The 22,808-nt window shown below is 44.2% G+C and overlaps 1 protein-coding gene across 1 annotated transcript in view; it reads right to left on the reverse strand.

Annotated features, from left to right (window-relative positions):
• Nucleotides 1–22,808, reverse strand: part of dag1 (dystroglycan 1) — a 59,105-nt gene that overhangs the window by 21,204 nt on the left and 15,093 nt on the right. Inside the window, exon 2 of the mRNA XM_030723860.1 lies at nucleotides 5,160–5,909. Within this exon, the coding sequence (XP_030579720.1) occupies nucleotides 5,160–5,585 (426 nt within the window). The 5' untranslated portion in view covers nucleotides 5,586–5,909. The remainder of the gene's footprint in view (nucleotides 1–5,159; nucleotides 5,910–22,808) is intronic.

A 22,808-nucleotide genomic window follows, 5' to 3' on the forward strand; every position in this document is an offset into this window, starting at 1 on the left:
ATTGGTGAAATACCCATTTAGTTTATCACCTAATAACTCACTCTGACCCTTTAATGAAGAAACGGTGTGTCACATTAACCTTAAAAAAGGACTTAGAAAATGTGTTCAGGCAGCTGCAAGAGCACAGGAAAATGTCATCATTCTCAGAGATATTACTGAATATAAATAACATGTACTTGTAAAGGCTTATACTGCATTTCAGATTTCTTAAATCACCCTGCGACCTCTTTAAAACCTCCTCTGAGGTTGACGGTCTGCCCACCCAGCTGAGAATCCTCAGCTCTTCGTGGCATGAATGGCTAAACGGCCGTGCATTCACTGACGGGCCCAGACTGCTCAGCTAAAGGTGAATGAGCAGGCGAGGCTGTCATGGAGCTGGAGACCTCTCAAACTCTGGCAGATTTTCATAAGAAAAGGCCATTAGTATGAGTGCAACGGCAAGCACAAAAATTGATTTGGCCTTTCGCTCCACAACCTTGAGCGCCGACCTTCAAAACACCTGAGGGGGAGGAGGAGGGGACTAACATCTGAGGAGGAGGGGATGGTGGGTAGAAAGTGTTGAAATTTGTAATTGAGGACAGAGCAGCAGTGGTGAAGGGGAAGGGAGACGCAGGGCTGAAATTAGAAATAGAGGGGGAGGTAAACAAACTTTGTTGAAGTTGTAGGGATTTCTTGGCTCGGCTAAAAGTCCAAAAGCAAAGAAGGGAGGAGGCACTGACTCTTTCACAAGGACGCTTCAGCAGGACGGTGTATCACAAGCTGCAGATCTAATCTATGACTTTATTTACAGGATTTTACAAAAGTTGCAGCTTCTAAGGTCAGGATCTCTTCTCTTCCTCTCCTCCCATCTCTCCATTCTTCCTTTCCTATACTTCTTCCATTTTTTGGCTTATTTGCCCACGCTGTCAGCTCCTATTGGCTTTAATAGAAGCCCAAAGCTTCCAGTGTGACAGATATAATCAGGTTTAGAAGAACAGCTTTCGCCTGCGGGACAAATGGAGAGAGAAGGGGTGGGAGGGAGGAAACAGAAGAGCTGGAAATTGTGATGGGAAGGGTGAGAGGAAGATGAGTAGCATGATTAAAAAATAAAGAAGGGAGGTCAGGGCAATGGAAGGAGGAGGCGATGGAAGATGGAAAAGAAAGGAGGAGAGGAACAAAGGTGAGGGCCACAACTCAGCGCACTGACTCACAAACCAATGTTACATTAGAAAGAAAAAGCTAACCTCATAAACCAGGCGACTGCCCCAGCGGGTTTATTTCAGCTGTCACATGGAATCTACATCATATCCCTTTAAACTTCCAGACCGAACACACACACGAACACCGACATGAACACAGCACCCAGTTTCTTCACTAGCAAGTTGGTGCCGATCGGCTAAAAATTTAGCAAACAGCCTCGTTCAGTCATCTGTAAACCGTAAAAGAACATTAACACTAATGAAACATTAAAGAGAAGCTCCCACTGAGTATGAAATAAACTCTTTCTACACAACCAAACTTCTGTGAATCCTTCCTAGCATTTGAAAAATTCATCTCTGACATTTTTGTGCCGTATGTGCAGAAATAAAATCTTTCCGAAGTCGGATTGTGTGCAAATATGCCGAGTTTTATTGGGGCGGTTTAAAGTAAATTTCCATGCTGCTCGTCGCTGGGGGAGCTTGATTGATATGATCTGATGTGATTTGACAGGGGTGGAAGAAAGGAGAGGCTGAGGGAGGAAGGATGTGGAGGGCAGAGATGGGACTTAAAAGCAATGGAGATATGAAGGCAGGAGGGAGCGAAGAGGGGAGGGGGTAAGCAACAGGATATGAAAAGCTGGAATGTGATGGCGAGAGGAGAGGAGGTTAAAAGTGATAATTAGGAAGAAGAAAGGCAGAGAGGGGTGGATGAACAGCAGGAAGGTGCGAGTGATGACAGAAAAGAAGGATGGATGGATGGCATGAAGAAAATATTGAAGGTTTGCCCTGGAGAGAGAAGTGGATGAAGAGGAGGAAACGAGGAATGGGAGGAGGGGGAGCTGAAAGAGATCACACCGAGTGTGAGAGCAGAGTGAGCGGAGAAAGTGTGCCTGGAACAATTATCCAAGGGTGGAGGAGAGGAGAGGAGATGGAAAAGGAGGCAGGAGGAGAGGAAGATAAATGGAATTAAGAGAACAGTGAATGAATAACTGGGATTAGACTCAAAAAAGGGCCAGAAGGAGACGAAACAAGTGGAGGACAAGAAGAAGAAGAAAAAGGAAGGAAGAGAGAGAAGGGAAATGCCGCTGAAGCCTCTAACTCAGATACAAGGCCACATATATTATAGAAAATTGGCTATTGTGGAAAATGCGGTGCAATTAAAAAAGGGCATTTTGCTGTGAATGACTTCAGAAATGTGCCGCCTCCGGGCAGGTTTTCAGCAATGGCACACACTTGCATAATTTCCCCAACATATTTTTTAGTGAAACGGCTCCTTTCTGATTGTTCTGGGGAGTTCATCTGGAGTCAACCTATTCGCTCAGGATGAAGCACTTGTACCCCAACACCCCCAATATGCCTTCAACCTCCTGAGGCAGCCTCTTTTTTTGTGTCTGTACACAGTGAAGGTTTGAAGAGTCATATTCATCAATCATAACATCAGGGAGGTATCTGATGAGCCCAAACTCACCCTGCAGCATGATAATGAGCCAAAAACTTTACTCAGTTTTTTTTTTTACAAATGACTGAAATTATCTGATTTTAATCACATTATGTGTCCACTTCAGAAATTACTTCTTCTGGGAATTTAAGAGTAATAGAATCTGATTAACTGCACAAGTGTTTACCGATGTTTTAATGCTGCACCTTCCAAAACTCTCCCAAAGTTGTGAGTAGTAAAACTGTGAGCAGCACTTTTTGGATTCATAAACTTCAAAATAAAAGACAACTTCAAGGCGTGCTCTGTAAAAAAAACCAAAAAAAAAACCACTAGAACTCCCATAGGTGGTCTTTCTGACAACCATATATTATTTGCTAAAATGTATTTATTTAAAAAAAAAACAATATCATACATATAAAAAGGATTTATAATCAATAAAAACAAGAATGCATGGATCTGTAATGTCACCAATCAACTAAATATGTCAGTAGCGGGAACATATGCCTGTGTAGATTCTCAGTTATCCAGGTCATGGTTTTCTCAATAGTTCGACAAAAGGTGAGTGGACTTCTTTAATTTTTTTTTTTTTTTTTAAACCGGTTCCCCTCTTATCCAAGAAATAAACCCTAGTGGGAGTTGCCCCCTCTGGAGGCAGTCATTGACCCAGTATTATTCATGTGCTCTTGTACATGAGCTAAGGTGTTAAAAAAAAAAAAAGTGTGGGTCATTACCACCAGGGTTTTCAGGTGAAACCACTTCTACTCCTCTTTCAAGCTGTCCTCCCTTCCTGGTCCAAAATGTCAACACTGGCAACCTCGACGAGTGTCCTTCATCCTTTAGGTGCAGAAGTACAGCTGAGTCTTGTTATGCTGAGGTGGATCTTCTATATTACGCCATGCCTTTGTGGAGTGGCTGTTTAGTTTCTCCAGCGTAAAGGTCCGAGCACTCCTCGCTGCACTGCACAGCTGTGTTGCTTAGCTTGTGTTTGGGAGTTTTGTCCTTAGGACCAGTTTTTGTCTTAGAGGGTGGCTGGGATGTCTGACTTTCTTTCCTGTGCATCTTCAGTGATTTGATGAAGGCCCAGGTGGGATAACCACGTCTTTTGAGGATGCCACTGTTCATATTTTGGACCGAGAAAAAAGATGGTTTAAAAAAGGAGTGAAGGAGGCCATCTATGCCCACTGTGAACAGCCATCATAGAACAGAGGTGGCAGCTTATGACACCAGCTGTCAACTTCCTACAATACAGCCTAGAGACCCCTTCCAGGTGCCTTAAACCCCACGTACACTGTACTTCAGGTGACCTATTGAGGCCACCTGAAGTGACAAGGTCTCATAGGTCTCCCTTTGTGGTCATGATCTACACATTTTTTTCACACCTTGGATCATGTGATGATGACTAACAATGGGTTAACAACCACCTCCAAAGGGGACGTCGCCCATTAGGGTTTAAATAAAAGTCCAGTCACCTTTTTTCAAGTTCACGAGAACACCAGGAACGACACTTTGCCCATCGACAGCAGGCGGTAGCTGTCAGGGATCAAAAAGCATCCGGTTTCACCAAATTATGCTGTATATGCACATGGGCAATATGACAGCTATGACCGTGGACACGACCGTCTTTACTTGATTGGTAGCATTATCCATGTATTCTTTGATCTTTTATTGATTACAAGTTATATTTAAACATATCATATTTATTTATTATAAATTAATGTAAATAATGTGTTGTGGTCAAAATGACCACCTATGGGAGTTCTAGGTAGAAATGCTCATAATTCTCTTGTGTCTTGTAATTTTAATAAAATGACAATGGGGTTTATAGTAACAAAGATATTACACTGCAAAATTTTAAAAATTTCAGTGAAAGGAACTCTTAATGCTTCAGCATAACAAGACATTTGGGACAATTTGATGCTCCCGACTTTGTGGGAACAGTTTGGGGATGGCCCCTTCCTGTTCCAACATGGCTGCACACCAGTGCACAAAGCAGCTCCATAAAGACATGGATGAGCCAGTTTGGTGTGGAAGAACCTGACTGACCTCAGCCTGATAGAACACCTTTGGGATGGATTAGAGCGGAGACTGTGAGCCAGGCCTTCTCTCCAACATCAGTGTCTGACCTCACAGATGTGCTTCTGGAAGAATGGTCAGAAATTCCCATAAACACTCCTAAACCTGTGGAAAGCCTTCCCAGAAGAGTTGAAACTATTATAGCTGCAAAGGGTGGGCCCACTTCATGTTAATCCCTGTGGATTAAGAATGGGATGTCAAATGTGTATGTGTGCGAAGGCAGATGAGCGAATACTTTTGGCAGTGTAGTGCATTTGGTGTCCAGCGTTTGAGCAATGACTCCATGTAGGAGAACTATCTGTATCTCTTTTTGAGTTGCCACAAGTCTGCACAAGGATTTTAATAAGATTAGAAAAAAGACCAGAATACAATTTAAAGTAAAAAGAAATCTTCATATAGAGGTGTTTTTAATGAAAATGCAGAAATAAATGTGGGAATAAAAGCCTAAAGATTCTGATTGATAGACTCACCTTGATGATATCACCCAGGTAGACATCCTCCATCTTATTTGGCACCTTCATCCAGAAAATCCGACCCACCACTGCTGAGGAGTCGGGGAAGGCTGTGGGTGCAGCACCGTTCTGCTGAATCGCGACCGTATCACCAACATCCATCGCCGGGATACCTTCTGTCACTTCCTGGAAGTCCTGCAAGATTGAGGAGTGCATGGAGGCCTCGAGCTCACCTCTGCCTCCGTCAAACCTCTCACTTTCTCCACCTGCTTCTATCAACACCATGCCACCAAGCATGTCAATGTCCATCTCCGCAGCGGCCGGCATTGGCAGCCAGCTGGCCACAGCGAGAAACAAGCCCAGCAGCAAGACTCTAGTCCTGGGTAGTCTCACATCGAGGCCCCTGCTCGGCTCGAGCCAGCCCAAACTTTGTTTATTGCGCATTCTTCCCCTTTTGTCGGACTGTCACTGATGCAGAAAATAAAATAAAAAGGAGGATGTCCAAGTGGGAGGGGGGGGGACTCAGGAGGGAGCATGCACCCCCAACAGATAGAGCAAATCCCTCTTTACAAATCTCCCTCCCTCTCCTTCTCCGCCCACCTTTTTGCCTGGCGCTGAGGAAGAATCTTCTCTTTCTTCTGTTCCTCCTCCTCTTTTGTCCTCTTCTTTTTTCTTCTTCACTTGGCTTTATTCCTGTTCCCCTCCGTCTTTTGTGCTTTCCCCTCAGAGGTTTAAGAGGAGTCCCATTGTGTCGTGCACCTTTGAGATCTGTGAGGAAACAGAAGGAAGGCACGGTTAGAGGAGCTGCTTTCAGGGCAGAGGGGCAAAAACATCCAGTGAAACTTAAAGAGCCCAACTTAAAGCTCACACTCAATCAAAAGTCAATCTCACCGACAAGTTCAGCGTCTTAAACTGATTTGTGCAACGCAAATCTCATTGTTGATAGAAATCCATCGTGAACACCAAGGGAGGGTGTAAGGAGGAATAATAATATCAATGCTCTGGAGTAATCTGATTAGTTCTTACAGCAGTTCTGGCTCTCTCTCACCCCCTCCTCCCTTAAATCACTCATTGCTGGGTTATTCAATGACTCGAGTCTGGAGAATGAAAGTGCCGAGAGAAAGGAGTGAAAGAGGTGTGATGGAGAGAGAGAGGGAGACTAAGATGGATAAAAGAAGAGGGGGAGGTGAAGGTGATATACGGTGGGACCTTGGATTAGCCAACAATGCCAAACCAGTCAAAGCCTTCTTGGAATTGCTAATGAATGCATGCCTTCTCTATTGTGTTTGGGGTCAAACTGAGTGGGAGTGTGTGTGTGTGTGTGCACGCGTGTGTGTGTGTGCACGCGTGTGTGTGTGTGTGTGTGTAGAGTGAACGCAGAGGTTGTTATTCATACGGCTCTTTCATGGCAGAGAGGATCCCCTCCTGAGCGCGCGTGTGTGTGTGTGTGTGTGTGTGTGTGTGTGTGTGTGTGTGTGTGTGTCACAACACAAACGATTTCCCCGAGTGCTTTGGTTAGACAGAAAGAGGGTGAGAACGAGAAAGAGAGACCCCCGCTGTGACTCCACTTTGCCCCGTAGCAGCTGCCCGCTGGAGAAAGTGAAATCACTGCAGGACTTCCCCGGCAACAGCAACACCAGGCCTCCCAGGTAGCTTTTCAACCAGCTCAAAGGACCCTTTGTTGTCGCTGCGTCACCCTCGGCATGCATCACCTTTGGTCAAAACTTTGTTCTTAATCAGGAGCGCCACCAAGTCGATCCCCCCGCTGCTGAAGCTTTTATACAAAGAATCAAAATCCGCAGCGAGAAGGGGAAAAAACTGGAATTCTCACTCAAGTTCAGAATTTCTACCTTTTTTTTGTCCAGCTTTTTTTTTCTACTTTTAAATGTTTTTTTGGTTTTTTTCCACTGAAGCTCCTTGGAATTATTTCTGGAGCCTTAAAGTTTTACTGAGGCTTCATAAAAGTAGTCCAAGATGGCCACCATAGATAAACCCCCTTGATTTCACGTAGGGTACCTTCAACTGCACTGCCAGAGGCAACATCCCCCCCCCCCCATTTCCTCTTCCGCCTTATTGCTTTTCTCTGCTGTCATCAGTTTCTCTTTTGTTTGATTGCCTTAGTTGCTTCTCTGTTTCAGGATGGTTTTTGTTTTACATTTTGTCCTTGCACGGCTTTCTTTATCTGAAACATTTCCTGTCCTCCCTCCAGAGTATTAAGCTACGCCACACATCTCCAAAACCTTCAAGGCCATTTTTCTTCTTTTTTTCCCTCCTGGCGCTCACTCACCTATCAAAAACACAGCCTTTCTATTCATCGCATGACAATAGGGCTGACGATGGCGGGGGAGTATCACTGTGAAAGCGCCAGCGAGCTGGATAAAGAGGAGCTGTCAGCGCACAGAAAGGAGGCACGTACACACGGAGAGGTAAAGAGAGAAATCTTTGACTCAGAGCAGGACAGAAAGCCGTCACTACCTCAACACCTTCAACGCCGCCCCTGAACAGGCTCCGCCCATCTCCCAGCACTGTGGCACAGGTGGGCTGGGAAACTAGCAAAATCTCAGGATAAAACACTTAGAGGTCAGCTGGATTCAAACAGTAAGCCTGGTGCATCACAAGAGGTCTAATCCAAAAAGAACTACCACACTATGACATGTTGGTAAGTTTTGTGTTTGTGCACATCTACCAACATTACCCACGGCTCAAAGATTTAGCCTGAGAAAGGGCCGTGAGACCGAGCGGGATGGAAACGCCGCAGTTCATCTAATGTCCTCTAGAGGCTGCCACCAAAATTGGGTCCACCCCCACAGACCGCAGCGTTCAAATGTCCAGCATTAAAGAGCAAATTTACAAATTTAAATCAAAACTTAAAAAACAAAAACTGAAGGCTGAACAATGTTGAAACAAAGAGTTACATCTGCACTTTCATACATGCACCAAGTCGTTTGGTCAGCAACAGTGCAATAATCACTGCAGAGATGGTATTTGATGCTTTCTCTGCCAGAAAAGAAAATCTTTGATCAGACAAAATCTTGAGTTTGAAGGCATCACTTTGATCTCTGATTTTTACTTCTTGTTTTTAACTGCCCAAGCAGGCCCCTAAAAAAAAAAAAAAAGTATTTTTAAGACATTTATTTAGAAAGAAGTTAATTTCACAATTTAAGAGTTTTAAAAGAAACTGAAGCAGGAATTACGTACATACAAATTTTCACCCACTAACTGATTTATACCGGCTTGTGTGTTTTATTTACTTGAAATAACCATGCTGACTGAAACTGGAGTTCAGAGTCAGAAACGGACTCTCCAGCATAATTCAGAGTTCATCACTAAAGCCTTTCTGTGTCTTTATGTAAGCTGATGATATTCCTGAAAACAGAAGAAAAAAACAATCCTGGAGCTGAATTTATTTCCTTGTAAAACCCCAGCGGCTGCAGCGTGCTAAGAAATGAGGCAACACTGTGCAAAACCACCCAAACTAATGCAAGTGTAACGGCAGCTGACTGGTGAGGAACACGGGGGTATTTCTAAGAAGGATGTCAAAGTAAATCCACTTTTAAAAAGCAAACGTGGAGCCGACACTACAAGCCTGAACCCCAGACGTTTATCCCAAAATATTTCGGGTTTTTTTTCCCTTCAGTCGATTAGGTGTTTGTCCCAGCTTCGGTGTAACATTTACCCACTGCACCGACCTGGAGGTCCAGAGATGATGAACAGAATATCAGAAAAGAAAACAAAAACATTTTTCTGCAGCACAAGTTTTCTGCTTCTTCTTGCTTTTTTTTTTTTTTTTTTTTAAACTAACTAAAATAAAAGAATTTGGGAAGAAGCAAATGTTCATTTACTGAAATACAGCCTGACGTACTCAGGTGCTCCCTGCTGCTCAGGGATCAGAATAAATATCCAGACATGACTCCATCGCCCAGCATTATAAATAAACCACAAACCAGACACTTGCTGCTGCTCTTCCTCTGGGGGGGGGGGGGGGGGGGGGGGGGGGGGGGGGGGGGGGGTTAGTGACGGTGGTGATTGGCCTAAAAGAGAAAGAGGGTGATGATTGTTGAGGGGTGGGATGCAGGACTAAAAGCAGAGAGGGAGTGGGACGTTCGAGAGGTTTGGGAGATGATTCATTATCAGTTTGAGAGCACAATGTGAAAACTTGCCAGTGAAATCTAAACTTAGCGAGTTATGCATGCATTCCTGTCCGGTGTTAACAAGAAGGTGGGAGTTCTGCCCCTTTCTTCTTCCTCAAACGGCCCCCGTGGGCAGAAACAGCTTGAGCCTAACCACAAAATATCTGATGTCATTCCCTCTTTATAAAGAAATGGCTCCCATGCTACTCTCTCCGTCTCTGACTCATAAACCAGGACAATGATGAGCAGACCTGTGGCTGCCGTCTGCCTTAAAACTATTCACCAAATTCTTCAGTTTAGGACGGCTGCATTCGGGGTCTACATTAGTTTTCAGGGAGATAGTTTTACCCTTAAAAGGGGTGGGTAGTACTTTCAGTACTTAGTACCTTTGTACAAGTAAAACTTTTTAAAAGCAGGTAACTGCAAACATGTTTTGTGGGTGCTGCTAATCAGAATGAAGCGACCCAAATGTTTTAAGATGAATGGAATAAAATATTTTAGGTTTTTTTGGAGTGCAGCTCAACACCCTGAACACAACATACAGCAAGCTTAAGAGCGAGGACAGATGGAGGACGACGAAGCCTTCCTGCAGCTCCACCCACCGTCACTGTCGACGTGTTCAAACCTCTAAAATTAACCTGCAACTATTTTGATCGTGTTTTTCTTTCGGCCTCCCGTCTTTGTGTCAGTGCCAGCGTCTCCAAACCATCCATCACAGCAGGTCTCACTACCATCTCGTGAAGCTTCCCTTTCACTCTCGCTACTCTCCTGTCACAAATCACCCCGACACTCGTCTCCACCCACCCCACCACGCCTGCACTCTCTTCTTCACCTCTCTGTCTGCTGCTTTGGATGGTTGACCCCAGGCATTTAAACCCATCTACATTCACTACCCCCGCTCCTTGCAGCTTCACCTTTCCACCTGCCTCCCTCTCATTAACAGACGTATTCTGTCGTGCTACCTCTGACTTTCATTCCTCTTCTCTCCTGAGCATACCTCCACCTGCTCCCTGCTCTCACTACAGATCACAATGTCATCTGCAAACATCACAGTCTCCTGCCTGACCTCATCTGTCAGCCTGTCCATCACAACAAACATTGAATCTGGCTTCCAATATTCTAAAGAAAACTGATCTGTGGGTATGTTATAGCTGCTGGCAGAGCCAAAAAAATTGAATTAATCTGACTGTGGAAAACTGATGGTCAGCATTTTTTAGACTATAGATATTTTAATCTTCACCTTCACCCTCCCAAAGGTTTTGAGTCTGCCTCTGCTGGAGATCTCCTCCTGTGTACAGGGACCACACCTACACACACTGATAAAACAGCACACCGGCTATTTTAAAATTGTTCACGTTTACTTCAAGCTGCACTGTGTGGCATGGATCCAAGACACTTTGTTAGGACTTCACGTTTGATGCTCGCACGATGCCGTTTTTGTCTCCATGTCACGGCCCTCCTTTGGCGTGCTCATGGTAACAGCTGGAAGACTCTGTACAAACAGCTTCTCAAAAAGACCGTCTTCTTTATTGGGACCCCAAAGCTTTTGTTTTGAGCGTTTTACAACCTTCTATTGTGTTTGAGTTTGTTTTCCCACCAGTGTCTGCGCCAAGATGATCAGGGCGTCATTTCATGCTAGCGGTAGCAGGGGTGGGCACTGAGGTGACTGCTGCTATATAAATAAAACTGAAATGAAATGCTGAAAATAAGAGCTACTAATTTATATTAATATAAGCTAATATACTGTGTGTGAAGATGATCTAAACCTGGATATGTTGTCTTCATGGTGTCTTGATTAATAAAATACCACAAGAAATAATTTCACCCCTGTGTGGAGGCTTGTACTTTGAATAGTCTCCAAGCATGAAATAGTAAAGAACCTGTGAGGAAATTCCTCCGTTGGAAATACCCTGGGCAACCAATGAGCGCACAGAAACGCCACGCAGGGGCCAATTAGAAGAAAGGCATCCCCCCGTGGCAGATAATCAGAGACAGGCGTCTTAGCACTTCAACGGCACTTTAAAATTCTGCCCGTCCCTCCTTCACTCTCTCCTCACTCCACGTCCGTTTGCCTTCTCCCTCCCGTCACCTTTCAGTCCCCCAGAGTCACAGCTGATGCCTCTATTATTGGCACAGACAGGACGAGAGCGGCGTGATAAACAGAGAGAGAGGGCGCGCTTCTAAAAATGGTCACCTTCCTGAAGAAGCTCCCAGACTGACAGGTGACACTGACGCCGTGCAGGACGCAAATATTCCCGCTGTCCAGCACCAGTGCTGTAAATCTGCATCCCACTGATACACCGAACCGAAATATTCCTCCTCACACTCCCGGGAGAGGAGCGGCATTCTGAGCAGCGGGTAGCGCTCCCTTGGGACGAGACTACAGGTTGTGTTTGCAGTGAGTGAAAGTCAGGATTACAGCGTGGTTTACCTTTACAATGCGATTTGGATATTTAGCACGGAGATTAGGCACATTTTAGCTATTTAACCGGTTCCTTCATCCAGCCTGATCTGCAGTGCGTAAACAGAGAGAGCTTATTCTTCCGGTGTGAGGATATAAGAAGTCCACATTGTTCTGTCACGGTGTGCGAGAGAGGGGGGGAAGCGTGTGTCTTTGTGATAATTTAGGCCTCATTATTGGCGACTTATGGATGAATTTCAAAAACGGAAGCATCAAGAGCCAAATGGGGACCTTGGTGACTGAACAATCGGCACTTCCTCTCTAAAATCTGCTCTAAAATGCATTCAAGTTAATCCGCATTCCCACTCGTAATTACATTTGTAATTAGCTTGGCTCCAGTTGGAACAAGAGGAAGAAGCTCCAGCTACAGAATAATAGAAATGCAAATCCACCCTCCAGGCTGCGGCTGCTTCGCCGCCACGTGCTGTACGCGAGCGCGTAAGGTGGCGAGGAGCGAGTCTGGGTGCCGCGCCTGCGCTGATCACCTCAGACTGAAAACTCTCCCGACAAACCTGCAAAATCCAACGCGAAATCTGAGAAAACCCCGAAACTGAATAACTTTCTCAGGCGAATATTTTATCACGTCATCAGGAGGAGGTCGGGTGGATGATGGGGGTGCGCAAAACACCCAACTGTCAAACCAGAGACTCAGAACTGCATCCAGAGTCACCTGACCCCCCCCAGCATCACCATGCAAACTTTTACCTTCAGATTATGAAAACCCTCTAACCCTGTTACAGGCTGCCGCAGTACGTAGGCCCGGCTCTAAATTTGAATTTGCAGCAGTGATTGAGACAATGAGCCTACTTCTCTCCATTACTTTAGAAACTCAGTTAACACTTCCCTGAGTTTATGGTCTCAGTTGCTAATTTCAGGTTGAATTGAATAAACAATGTTTTTTCTGAAAATTTTGGCCCCCGTTTAGAGTAAAGTAAATCTTTGTGTCCCCAGCTTTCAAAACACCAAGATGGCGGCGGCCTAAACACTAAACAGGCTTCAATACAGGACGTCAGAGGTTTCAACACTCCAGTACTCAATATACTCAAATATCAGTGTTTAATAAAACCCTCCAAATCCCCCCAAAATTTCAGTTTAGCGCGACTGAAGACAAATGAAAAAATATCCCGGTTGGTTCCGGAAGTTGGAATCTTCTTGCTGTTTATCGAATCATTTCTGCAGCTCTAATCCAAGTGAAAGGTTCATTTAAAAGCTTTAAAAATGTTTTTAAGTTTATTTGCTGTCAAATTAGTTTTGTGTGAGCATAGTTAAAGAAAACAGAGGTTAAAAAATACTTATGATTATGCATGATAAGCCAGCTATACCAAAGATTCTTTAACTCTTCCACTGAGGGTTTTGAATGAATTAAACTTAATACTTCACTTAATAATTCCACAGTCAATAAACATGTTTTGGGTCATGACACAGAGAGAGTGCAGAGGAGATCAGAGCAGAGCCGTGGGAGTCGGAGCTCCATTTAAACCAACAAACGAACTGATTTTTAATAACACTGAATTCTGAGAACAATAACCACAAATCCAACCGGCAGGAATAACAATTCCCAGCCGGAAATTTCCGGCCACTCCTTAGCCTTCCCGGCTTTGATATAGGAGTCACTGAAATATCTCAGTGACAGACAGCTGGAAGCAGATGTGAACCTGCCTCATAAAACAAGAGTTCTGAGAGAGAGCGGGAAAAACACGACAGAAGGACAAGAAAACAGCAACCTCGGCTCACGGGCGGGACCCCGACGTAAATATGATCCATCCGGCAGCCAGCGCGCCGCGTCAGCGTGTTACAGCCACTGTGCAATGTGCAGATGTCTGCACAGATGTGTATGCATATGTATAAGAAACTGGAGCCTGTAACATGAAATTAATGTGCCGTTCATGGGTTTAGTGGAAACTATGCATCAAAATTTACTGCTTCAATAAATTTACACCAACATACAAGGACAAAATTCAGAGTCAACATGTACAAAGACACAACAACAAAGCTGTAGGTGGGGCTGCTTTTCCAGACCTCCCAGCTCCACAAACACACCCAGTGAAAGTTTGGATTCTAGAGTTGTGTGGGCGGGCTACCTGCAGCGGCTGGAGCGCCATGTATTATCTCCAACAACAGGAGCCTTATCCATCAAATAATCCTGTCATGGAAAACAAGATCCACCACCCATCATCGGAGCATTCAAAACATCCTTGTTCTGGGTTTCATCAGAGAACAAATGAAACCTCAGCCTGACCTTCACCGAGATGAAAGAAGCACACCCACTTCCTGCAGTCTGAAAATATTGTTCATATCAATGAGAAGGTCCAGCGCTGCCCCACCCCCACCCCCACCCGAGGGCTCGGTGTGCTTCAACTTCATCAGAATGAGGGTTTAATTTGAGGCAAAGCTGAAAATAAATAAATAAATAAATAAGAACAAACCCAGCAGGAAGAATCCTGGGAATTCTTTTGCGGACGCAGCCAAACACACGTCCACTTTGATTAGAGTCGTGTTTTTGCAACGCCGGAGCATCAGCGCTTTCACTCGCCCGCTTCCAAAGCTCATAGGTTTTGGACAAAGTGTGTGTGTGTGTGTGTGTGTGGCTAACAGCTCATAAAGGGAAGATGCAGCAATGCTTTGCAAATCTCTGTAAGCTAATTATAACAGTGCAACGGCTGCAAAATGAAATATGAAAGAATTAACAATCAGAGAAAGATGGAGAGACAAATCGGGAGAGAAAGGAGGGGGAAATATAATTATTGTTAAAGAATGTGTAGGAGGAAGAGTAATTACATTTCACTCCAATTACACTGCTGAAGTTGTGTTTTCTCTCGCACACACACCTTCCTCTCTTGTTAACGTTCAATCTGTTTCTGCTGTGATACTGAAGCCAATGCACTCTGCTTTTCTCATTTCCTGTCATGTATCTCCTGCTCCAGTGGATGATGTTCATATTAAACATGATCAAAGTTCCTAATAATGAGCTCAGTGCATGTACAGTAATCTCTGTGAGCCTAAAGCTCCGGCTGCAGACAACCTGCAGGACACCCACCCTTTCCAGAAAAGTGTCCAGCGTTTCGAGCAAACATGCCCCCGGCTTTTGCTGCCCAACGGGAGAAGAAGTCAAAGTCAGGAGCTACACAGAGTTCTGTGGAAAATGAAAAGATGTTTTTCATGTTTGCCCACTGAAACCCAAACAAAGCAGCATGTGAACAGGTCTTTTTATTTCCTTAGTGAGGGAGACGGAAAACTCAAATAAAATGAATCTGCCCTTCACATGCTAATCACCTTTTAGCATTAGTAACATGTTTGACATTTAGTTTGTTGGGATGAGGTCGCACATCAAACCGCATGTGCTGTCAGTGAGTGCACACATGGATTTGTGTGTGTGTGTGTGTGTGTGTGTGTGTGTGTGTGTGTGTGTGTGTGTGTGTGTGTGTGTGTGTGTGAATGAACTGTCAGTTTCAGGAGAATCATGTTAGGACATTTTTCCTTTCAAACCCGATGGAACTACTCGGCTTCGCACTACTGGAAACGCTCCGTGTGGTTGAGCTGCCTGGACAGAGGTAATGATGAATGATCAGGATCACATGGAGTTACTACTTAAAGTCCATCAAACATCAGATCTGACTGTCAGACATCTCCTCACATGTTCTCTACAGTCATGGCCAAATTTTGTGTTTCAGACACTTTTTGCTTCAGTTTTTATTCAGATTATTTGTTTTCACATGTTCCAGTGATACAGTGAAGTTTCAAAGGCTTCTACTGGCAAATAAATCAGTGATTCAAAGTATCTACAGTGTTCACCCTTCTTCTTCATAACTTCTGCAGATATCAGCTTCTGGGCCAAATCCTGCCTGATGCGGACCCATCGCTGCCTTATCAGAGCTCCAAGTTTCTGGGCTTCTGCTTGTCCACCTGCTTGTACGTGTAAAACATTATCTAGATAAAAACTGAAGTGGCAGGGTGTGTGAAACAGAACGTGTACCACTGCAAAAACCTTTGACCATGACTGTGGATGAGGTTCTGGGCTACACTGCACTGTGTGAGAACGGCTAGGAGAAGTGAGCTGGAGAAGCTAAAAGCAAAGCAGATTCATGAGGGAAAAGATCGAACGTGCAGGTCACACACACTCAAAGTCCTCCTCAAACATCGGACAAGTTCAAACAATCGGTCCTGTCACACACACACAGACACACACACGAGATCATTTTTTACAATATTAAAGCTTCTTCAGGACAGACAAATGAAAAAAGAAACCTGTGTGTTTAAGGAGCCCACGTGTGTGATCCTGGTCCTGCTGAGACCACCAGCAAAGAGCCGAGGCACACTGACAGCTGGGAGCAGCTGCTCGTGTGTGTGTCAGACAGCTGGGTACTGTTGCTAGCATGACTGAAAATGACAGCTGGGTAACATGAGATCCCCCCTCCCTCCCCCCAACACACACACACACACACACACACACACACACACACACACACACACACACACACACACACCTTAAGTCTTGCTAATCTGCACCCTTTAATCCAAGGGTTTGCTTCAATCATGAACGTTCCCTCCCAGGTGCCATCAGTTCCCTCCAAATGTGCTCTGCTTTCCTTCCCTTCGGCAGCTCTGGCAAAAGTAAATAAGCCAACAGCGACTATTTTTAGACTTGAACTCAGTCAGAGGTTAAAGGAAGCTGTGTGGAAACTCTTCTCAGTTTTAAACTCCAAAAACAGCTTACTTTAAGCACCGTATTCATTATTTTAGACCGGCTGTCTGACCTTCACTCGTCATTCAGAAAACAATCCACTCTCATATGCATCTATTTTAGCTCCACGAGTAATCTTAAGCACTTTATTTTTCTGAGATGAATCATTTTACAGGAGAAGGTGTCGGAGTGGGCGCTTACAAACGGGGATCAGTTTAGATGAAACGGTTCGACTCGCGCAGCCACATGTTCATCTTCCACGAAGCAGAAACAGTACATTATTTGTCATACATTTGACAGATTACTGCATTTGAAAGTCTGAGGAAAAAAAGATTTAAGAACAGCTATGAATTATGAATTTTCTGAAACTTTTAGAGGGAGTAATCCATCCAGTGCTGAATGCAACAGTCTTGGGTTTTCCTTCAGATTCCATATACAGTTTAGCACTCTTCTATAAGAAAACAGGCAATCAGCACACAGCACAGCAGGTCTTAATGTGCTTTAAGCTGCCAAATGATCTGTTTTTCAGAGGAATCTTACAGATTGTATCATTAAAGTAATAACTAACAAACGTACCTGCTCCACACGCACTAAGCAAAAGCACTCACTGGACGCACTACGCCTCCCGGAGGAGAGACAATGCTTGACAGATGAAGAACAAAGGCCTCGGTTTCTTGATTTGGTTTCTACAGATCAGACATTTAACAGCCAACTTTTATCCAAAATCTGCAGTGGAATGATGCGAGGCAACAGCACAAACATCGCAAATGAAAACACTTCAAAGAACAAACTGAAAGTTTAACTTTGTGGATTAAAACTAACAAGTGTTTGAGAGGATTTAAAAAAAGTGGTTCAAGCAAGGCAATAAACTCTGGACAGAGCTGATTTATGCAGTACAGTTTGGTTTGAATAAATCCAAGTGCAAGATCAACAAATTAACTTTTGATTATTATTATTATTATTAAGTCATAATGTACTAAAACTTCCTTTTTTTTTTGTTTTTCCCAGTCCAAGAACAGCAGCATCCACGGTCAGTTCTCTTCTAGCTTGGTAAAATAGGAACTTCTTGCTCTTATTTTGAAAGTTCAGTCACTGCCAGCCAGTTGAACCTGGGCCCTTTCTGGCCTGTGTTTTCCGTAGCGGCTCACTGGCCCCGCTGCTGCTATGGTGGTCCCCAACATCATTGAGCTGCTTTTATCTGGACAGTCTCTCATCCTGTGTTCAGACATACACAGCTCCAGCTTTGTGGACTACAGCTTGTGTCAGCAGACCTGGGTCTGCTCTGAGGATCTCGTGTGAGCTGGAGGGTCGCTCTAATCTGAGCAGTGTTTCATGCGGTGGGCTGCCGTCACCAGCTGCAGTCCAGAGAGGGGGACGTGGAGTCTGCCCACAGGATGAGGGACTCACTGGAGATTATACCACCCTGCTGGCAAACAGGGCAGTGGCATCTTCAAATTGTTTAAGCATTAATGATGTTTCATTGTACTGCTCCATGTTGAGGAGATCACTGGTACGTATTAACATATTTAGCTATAAACACAATTTGATGTATGAGGCTCTACTCTCTTTCTGGGTTGCTTAAAACAGGCTAAATACACTGTGGACTTACAAACCCCCCCCCAAACCTCCATCTCCATGAGCCCTCAGGTGTTTCATGTCTGTGACAGGCTCCATTTAGCTCCATACTGCAAACACGTCTCCTTCCTCCTCCACCAAGATAAAACAGGCCTAATCTGGGTCAGCTGTGAGCAGGTACACCTCTGATGATAGAGCTCGTGTTTTCACACACTGCAGTGACCTCCTTACTGCAGCAACCACAGCCATATATTTCCTGTATGTATGCTGATGGTCTCCCTTCACACTGCATGTTCATGTGGTCACCTGTATCAGTGTGTGATGAGTTTGCAGTGATAGGAATCTCCTCCCGTCTCCAGCTGATGCAGGTCATCAGTTCTCATCTCTGTGTCTGTCCTATCTGGCTTCCACTGCCGAGTTATAAATACACAGGCAGCGAGCAGGAGCGCAGACAGTCAGCCTGCTGCATATACGTTCATTTAAAGCCCGCGGCTGTTTTCCTTTCCTCTCTTTATTTACATGTGTATTATTAGCCAAGCGTGTCGTTCATTGTTATTTACAGAATAAGCTGTATGTTTTTAGTGATATACAATTTAAAAATCTGACTTTATTACCACACAGAGCTTCAGGAGCAGGGAAAACATCCATGTTTGTCCACACAGCAGAGTGTCACTTCATATTAACACATTTTTGACACTCCTATTATTAATCTTCTACACTTCCCATAATGCCTTAGGGCATGGCATGCAAAGAGGCAGAATGATGTTTCTGCAGCTTAAGCCTTGTTTTGTTTAGCATTTTTTTTTTTTTTTGGTGGGGGGGTGGGGGGGGGGGGTGGTAGTATGGTGGAATGATGTCAAATTGGCACCATTAAAAGTTTCTATTGGATGCAGGATCACTTGACATCAAGGTTAAGGAGGTCAGGTTCAGGAACTCACTATAACCTTGGAAAGTAAAACGCATTGATTTTCCTGTTACAATGCAGTGCTCCTGTGGGGTACTTCAGCTCCTGGTATTTATGTAGATGTTACAGATACCTGCAGCATCCACAGTGCTCAGTTACATCCAAATAAAATGCACTCACCAAAACTGGAGCTCAGACTTCTTGTCTGCTAGTAAGACTCCAACAGCTCCAACAGGTCCAGAGGTTCAGTTCAAGGACTCCAGTTAGCTGAGGTGAAGCCTAGCAGACAGCTAGCAGCTACAGCCACCTGTGTCGCCATCCACCTGTCAGTCAGAGGCTGGAGCCTCCAGTGGACATTAGAGGAACTGCAGGTTTAGAGCCCCACCAGCAACATGCAGATGGCTTCCCTAACAGAGGCTAAAGCTCATTAGCTCAGAAGTTCGTTGGACATGAGAATGGAGACTACAGTATCTAACATTAACAATTATTATAACAATTCTTTTGATTTGATTGGATAATCCTCTCGCTCTTATTTTGAAAGCTCATTTACTGCCAACCAGCTAGCTCCAGTCCTTCCCATCATGCTTCCCTGTAGTCAGGTCACTCGTCAGGGCTCTCCTCGGTGTCATTCAGTCGTTTAGTCTCTCGTCCCACTGTGGGACAAACTCCAGCTCCACCCACTGCAATGGGCAATATTAGTCGGTGGAGTTTATCCTGAAAATGAGGAACCTTTAATTTACATGATTTTTTTTGGGAAACTGATAGACACATTTGTCCACTCAACAAACCCTACTGCCAATGTTCTCTGTGACAGAGGTCCTGAGTCCATGCCCCAGCAGGTCGGAGCTGAGGCAGGTGGTTTAAATGTTCTGGCTTTTTGGTGTGTAGTGTAGATCTAGAAAACTGTGAGTCATATCCAACAGCAACAAGAAAAATCAATCAAAAATCTACTTTTCTGTCAATCAGCCACAAGCGGCAGCAGTCAGCAGGTCACTGATCAATAACATTTATTAATTTGTTCAATCTGCTGGAAGCTCCATCCGTCATACGTTAAGGCAGGCTGTCTGTCAGCTTTTAAGTAACTTATTCACTCCATCAGCCTGCCAGGCAGCGCCACACATTTAGCGTTACTGAGTCATTCACGAGTCCAGCCGGTTGTACTCTCAGTGATACGGCCAGAAAGCCGCTCACCCGCCCGGTAATTCACATTTCTGCCAGCCGGTAAGGTGTTTTTTTCAGAGTAGATAATTCACTGCAGCCAGACGCTCATTCAGCCAGTCAGTATCTTCAATCCACCTCCCTTCCTCTCTCTTCCACCACCTCTAAGTCCCTCCACGGTCACTGCAGATGTCTCAGCTCCGAGGCCCCATTCTTTATCTCTATGATAATAGCAGGCCACGGCTGATAGCCTTACAGCCTGAGCAATGTGACCTCCAACTTGCTGGCAGGGTTTTAAAGGTAGCACGGCTCCAATTTTTTATTTTTTGCCAGGCTAAAGATGCCCCCATCTACAAAATTTATCTCAGCCCAATGGAGCGAGACAGCCAGCTGATATTTATCACTAGATTTTTGTTTTTCACCTGAGCGCTGAATGTTACTCAACGCTCCGCCGTGGAGAGATTTAGGTAAATGTCACGAGGAATCAAACCTGAAATCCCTCTAAACTGTTGCAAATGAAAACACGAGAGAACATGGGACTCGCTGACTATTAAGACAGTGTGGCTTATTTTTACTGATGGGAACACGCCATCAGTAGCGATAGGGCCACGACTGCACGTTGTTAACAGGGTTAGAGGAAGGGTGGAAGCTCGTCTCTGACAGGACTGAGAAAACGTCTGAAACGAAAAGAAGGTCAGAGACTTCGAACACAAAGGCAGAGAACTGAAACTTTGACACGCAGGTAAAAACTAAGAACAAACAATTCAAGGTTGGTAATTTAGTTATTCTGCTGTCCTGTGTCTGCTTTGGTCTTTGGATCACATCAACAACGTCGGCATTTCTGTGCATTTTCTGTGTGAAACCTCTTTGATGCTAATCAGTCAATTAAAATGTGATCTTCACTTCTGACTTTAAGGGTGCTTTGATTTAAGAGCACTGTGCTGCAGAAGGCTCTGTGAAGGTGACGCTGCACTTGTGTTATCAAAAAAATATATATATATAAAAAAGTAATAAGCACCCACAAACAGGAGAAACTGATAACATTAAAGGGAAGGTTGCAGGAGGACGGAGAGCCTGGCAGCGAGTGAAAGGTTGAAAGCTCGAGCCTGAACATTAGGAGTTGCTCATTGGAAAAAAAACAAAAAGAAAGAAGGAATGCAGAACTTGTAATGGAAGCAGCTGAAGGTCTCCTCAGGTCCAGAGGTGCATGAGGAGATGACCTTGAGTTTAATTACACTTTATGAATTTGTCCTTTGCATCAGGAAGATTCCCTTATTGACCGTAATGCTGCAAATCAGAACCAGTAACCTTTCAAAATCACCGGGCTCATCTATTAAAGTGGACCTATTCTTTACCACAGGTTGATGATGATGATGATGATGATGATGCTTTATTGATCCCACAATGGGGAAATTACAGCAACCGTTGCTCGAGTTCAAGCTCAAATGTTGAGTTTTCAAAGAGGAAAAGTCTTAACCAGCAACAGCCGCGCAGCAGGGCTCTCAAACGGTGAGACGCTCTCCTCGTATGATCTCCTCAGTTCAAAGACATTAGAGCTGGAACCAGCTGTAATTTGCTGTCATTTAACATAATTTTTATTAAGCTCTGAGTCCCACTTCTGAATGATAACACAAAATAGCTTTTCAAGCCTCAGCAGTTTGTTTTCACAGAACAAAATGCATGGTGTAAATGATGCTTTTGGTGGCAGACTGAGCTTCAGAGTAAATACAGGTGTCTCTACTCTCACACTGCCAATGAGATTAGTGACAACACATTATCCTTTTCTTTATTTCCTGTTCCAGTGGTGGCTGTTCATATTAAACACAGCCAAAGTTTCTAATAATGACGTCACAAATAACCCAAACACTGAGGCTGCAGACTGCTCTGAACGCTCAGTTTATCTGTGTTTTCTATGCTCAGCTCTGTATGATGTCGCAGACGGTGGACATGTGCATGTTTATGAGGGGCAGCCAATCAGAAGAAACTTGCCTGAAAGGGGAGGAGCTTAAACAACTTGTTTGAGACAGAGGATGAACTGAGGGGCCACCAAAGCCCAGAATAAGGAGGATTATTTTGAATTGTGAATCATGTAAAGCTACTGTAGTGGAGTGCAAGAATAAATATGGAGCTGGAAGTGAGTCACTTTAAGTGACAGTAAATCCATCATTAGTGGGTTTGAAATCTGTTTGGTGAAATGTGCCTTCATGCTGTTGGGTTTAAACTTTGTTTCAGCTTTTTCTACGTGAATGTGTTTGTATTTTGTATTTTTTCCCAAATGTATTTGAAGTGTATGTGTTTGCAGATGACCCCATGAACAATAAAATGAAGCCTTTTTAAATTCAATAGAACTGAGCAATGTCTCTTTAATAAAAGGGAAAATCCTAATTTCAGAAAGGCTCTTAATGGAGAAAACAAGTCATAAAACTGCAGAGCGCTTCATAAAACAACATTCACACTGGCTTCATTCAAAGTCGCCAATTTGTGTCACCTGCTAAGTTAATGGAGCGTAATGTGAGTAATAGTGTGAGTTTGGGGGATCTGGAGAGCTGGATGGACTCTTCCAGCTCTGCTCGTCAAGTCCTCTGCATGCAGAGATGGCACGTTTGGGAGAATTGTTTCCAACCATCACCCTGATGTACTTTCTATTAAAATCCAACTTTCAGGAAATGAACATTCATATGATGAAAATATTTCAGTCATGCAGCCCAACTAAATATATACAACTGACCAATGAAAAAGCAATAACAGTAAAAGCTCC

Source organism: Archocentrus centrarchus, unplaced genomic scaffold (assembly GCF_007364275.1).
Source record: "Archocentrus centrarchus isolate MPI-CPG fArcCen1 unplaced genomic scaffold, fArcCen1 scaffold_29_ctg1, whole genome shotgun sequence".
Classification (NCBI taxonomy): Eukaryota; Metazoa; Chordata; class Actinopteri; order Cichliformes; family Cichlidae; genus Archocentrus; species Archocentrus centrarchus.